General features: G+C 44.0%; 1 protein-coding gene across 1 annotated transcript; it reads left to right on the top strand.

Annotated features, from left to right (window-relative positions):
- Window positions 1–1,955: 1,955 nt before the first annotated feature.
- EAE98_012469 (uncharacterized protein) lies at window positions 1,956–3,441 on the top strand (the record flags this gene model as incomplete). Its single annotated transcript, XM_038960094.1, has 6 exons — window positions 1,956–2,117; window positions 2,174–2,210; window positions 2,263–2,330; window positions 2,385–2,758; window positions 2,816–2,880; window positions 2,960–3,441. 6 exons carry the CDS (start codon window positions 1,956–1,958, stop codon window positions 3,439–3,441), a joined length of 1,188 nt encoding a protein of 395 aa, XP_038803547.1.
- Window positions 3,442–4,108: the final 667 nt, after the last annotated feature.

The following is a 4,108-nucleotide window of genomic DNA, read 5'->3' as shown; positions in this document are numbered from 1 at the left end:
TATGAGTGAGTAACGAGGACGACTTTCTTTCCTGCCTCGACCAGCTTCTCAATGGCAGCCCGGGTATGAGCAGCATCGTCAGATAGGCCTTTATTTGGGGGCTCGGCTCCAATGGATGGCAGAGCTACAGCTTCAGTTGGATAACTTAGGGGCTTAAGTAATTCTCTCACAGCATCAAAGCTGGCAGGAAAGTGCCATGCTCCAGGCACGAAAAGAATGGTTGGCTTTTCAGTCGACATTTTAGATAGATCTGCAGGTTACTACCAGATATATCCACTTCTCTAAATTTGCAAGTTTTTTAGGATCAGGAGAGAAAAGGATACAAGAGATCAAAAGTTTGACTATCTCCAGATATGAAGCCAGGCCAAGAAACTCAGTACGAACCAGCTGATTTTACTACCTATTTTTTACTACAAACTAGCTATACTCACAATCAAATATACTCCACACAGCTCACCAGCTGATATCTCAAAAGCATAAACCAACCAGTAAGTCTTCCTTCATACCCCTCGGTGGAAAAAGTCAATTCAGTGGATCACGGCTTGTCAACAGAATCGTTAATTACCATAGATAGAAATGCCAGGGATTCTAAGCTGAAAATAAAAGAACTTATACATAGCATAAGAAAGCAATGTTTTTCAATGATTCAAAGTACGTACGTACGATGCGAAAAGAACTTTTATGAGTCATGAGTCATGACGCTGATAGCCGGGTCCACACGACACAAATTCATCCTTCTTTCGATGATGGGTAATGGGTAGTAGCAGGGATACAGTGACAAAAGACATACAATATTACATGTTATAATTTCTTAACGAAAACAACAAAAGTAATATGTCATATATGCCCAACCCTACTTGTTGTGTCGCAGTCATGGTTGTTCGCTTGTGTTAAAGTGGCGATCACTGTGTCCCGCGGGGCCTGACCCACCAAATGTCCTTTCATCCCAGGGGAGGTATGATTGGGACATGGAAGCTAAATGGGTTGCTTCACTTCTATTGCACAAGACTTGGGAGTCTGTATCATTACCCAAGAGCGGGAATAGATAAGCGGTTCATAGAGCTCCGTGCGAAAATAGTCTCGGTCGTGCATAACGCTGCGGGAACTACCGGCTGTCAAACTAGACTCTGCAAGGATCATCTCTAGGGTACTTGGAAAGATACTCGCCAATAGATGAAATATAAAAGGGTTATTGTCGGAAAATCTAATAAAAATTTGAGACAGTTGCGAAATTGTTCCTTTTTCTCCCTCATAAACATCCACAATACTCTGTAGAATTTAGAAGGTCAATGCTCCACTCAAGAACTTATTAGCCTTCGATGAAATGTTAGAAATGGAAGTGCCACTAAATTTTCTTTTGATTGCATTGATGGATTCGAGTAAGTGAGATCCTCAATAGTATTTTGGCCAATTCTGCCAGTCGAGCCTTTCGGAGACTTACTTTTAACTGCTGCTAGAGAGTCGCGCCTCGCTTGGAAAAGGTTCCGGCGCCGTGTCAGGATCACGTGCAGTAGAGTCACATAGCTGAGATCCACCCTCCTTGTCGCTCCACGATCTATATTTCAGCCTATCAAATAACACAAAGAGGTTATTTCTTCGAGCTGATTGACTAACAAATTAGATTTGCTAGAACAGGGACTACAAGTATTCATCCTTGAGACCAAGTATGTAGTACGATAGCTGGCTCGCACGCGCTCGCGGATTGCTATTTCCTTTTGGTCGTGTGGTACCGTAGTAAAGCCATCAACCCTTGTTCCTGACATAAGATCATAATCTTTGTCACAAAAGGCCCATAGTCGGGGTCCCCCAAGCTTAGTTTCGAAAGAAAGGGGAAAGATATCAGAATGTTCTGTTCTTCGTAGTAGTTCACGCCATATTATATATTACAGAAATTCTAGTTTCTAGTTGATCAAATCGATATCAATACCGATCTGATAGGTGTTGAAAGTGTCGAAATGGCGGAAGTGGGCCTCATGGACAACCGACAGTCTGAACTCAGAGCTACAAGTGTCGCAATCGTTTTACTTGCAGTTGTTTTTGTTATACTTCGATTCATATCTCGGCGGATGAACGGGATTGGTTATGGAAGTGATGATTTTATGATACATATTGCTTTGGCAAGTTCAGCTTACTGCACCTGTTTTCATATAAAACGAGAGCTGACTACTTCCAGTTCTTTCTCTTCATGGCTTTTGCAACATGTATAATTGGTATGTTTTTCTCAAACTGGTATAGACTCCAAACCGCTGAGACCTTTGAAAGGACTGTATTTTGGACTGGGACGACATACGGCAGCGCTGAGCACCCCCGAGATTGTATCATACGCGAAGGTGAAGATATTCATAACACTCCTTGAGATACCATGTTAGCTGACGTAGATATAGTCGCTAATAGCATTTGAATGTCTATACGTCACCTGTGTATGCTTCACTAAGCTATCGCTACTATTGATGTACCGCCGCATTTTCCCAGTCCGCAGTATTAAGATCGGATCACTCGTCCTTGGCGGTCTTTCCGTGGCATGGTGTATCTCCATCATTATGGTGTCGGTCTTCCAGTGTACTCCAATCCAGAAGATCTGGAATCCCACTCTTGAGGGTCATTGTATCAATCTGAAATCATCTTTTATTGGAAATGCTATCCCTAATATCTTGACCGATGTGGCGATCTTGGCGTTGCCCATGCAGCAAGTCTGGGGTTTACATACTAGTGTCATGCAGAAGACACACATTTCATTTGTCTTTTTGCTTGGAAGTTTGTAAATTATAATCTGGTGCATCCATCTAGATTTGTTCAGCACTAACGATATGGCCAGCGTTATTTTCACTAGTATTTACCGCTTCACGACTCTTTTCCAATTTCAGCCTGCAGACATCACTTGTAAGTGTCCTTTCCAAAGTTATCCAGCTAGTGAGCAAACGAACCGGGAGCTAAAAGCTAACAACTTGACTACTTCCAGGGACACTAGCAACAGCGCAAGTATGGTGCGTAGTCGAATCAGCCTCGGGGATAATGTCCGCCTGCCTGCCAACCTTGGGCCCTCTCGTCCAGTTTTCCGCTCGACAGCTCGGTATAACAAGCGTTCTAACTCGTTCATCGCAAGCAAACACTTCCTCTGCGGGTCCAAATTTACAAACAATCGGCGGATCAGGTGGACCAAAGAAGAGCATCCACACTAGTGGGAAGTTTGAGAGCTCTAAAAACATAAGAGAAGGCTCAAGGCCGTTTCGTAAATTATCTGCGGAGTCCGGAATTAGCGACGAGAGAGGGGACTGGAAAGGGGCAAGTAATGTGAGGGCCACTGTGAGGGCGCACGATGTGGAGAGTGTGGGGAGTGATGAAATACCACTGCATAATATTGTTGTGAATACGGAGATAGAGTGGACTGAATCCGGAACAGGGAAGACCAGTAAGAACAGTGATCAGAGAGAAATGCACTAAGATGACGTGAGTCGTTGACTTTTTGTATTATGAGCATGATCTGCAACGATCGGGGAAGGCGTTCCTTGAGTTGGACTCCAAAATTGGTAAGCAATGAGGATATATCAAGTCTCAATGTTTGATTAGGAGCTTAATAGAAAGAGACGATATCATGTTGCCACAAAGATCTTGCTAGTCTAGTAATTATATTGATGGCTAAACTTCATCGTGCTGCAAGCGATATCTCAAGCTACTGAGTGCCAGTTTCTCCTCAAGGTTTTTGAACAGCCACAGAGCCTGAAGCCATGAATCTAGAAACAGGGAGGAAGAAACGCCTTGAATTTTTGCAACTGCAGTTTTCTGACTACGAAACCAAGCATTTGATGTTCTGTAAAGCGTTCTGTGGCATGGCTGACGGGGACTACGTACTTGTCTATCAAGCAGCAATGGGAATCAGCGATAACTACCTGTGCTGCAACTCTCGCTAGGAAATCCAGCCATCGGGTTTGCTAAGCCACAGTGCAGCCTTCGAAAGCGTCACCAATGCTTCCTTTGCGGGCGACACAGCTTGTCGGACTGATCCTGCTCTCCTTCGTGGCAGCCTGATGAAAGCCGGCGACAACTGAATATTGGTTATCTTGCGGATTGATGGGCAGCCTCCTATGCGAGTTGGCTGCAGATGTTCGAA

Source organism: Botrytis deweyae (assembly GCF_014898535.1).
Source record: "Botrytis deweyae strain B1 chromosome Unknown BDEW_076, whole genome shotgun sequence".
NCBI lineage: Eukaryota > Fungi > Ascomycota > Leotiomycetes > Helotiales > Sclerotiniaceae > Botrytis > Botrytis deweyae.
The sequence above is the reverse complement of the archived record's forward strand: the minus strand, read 5'-3'. Positions and strand labels throughout refer to the sequence as shown.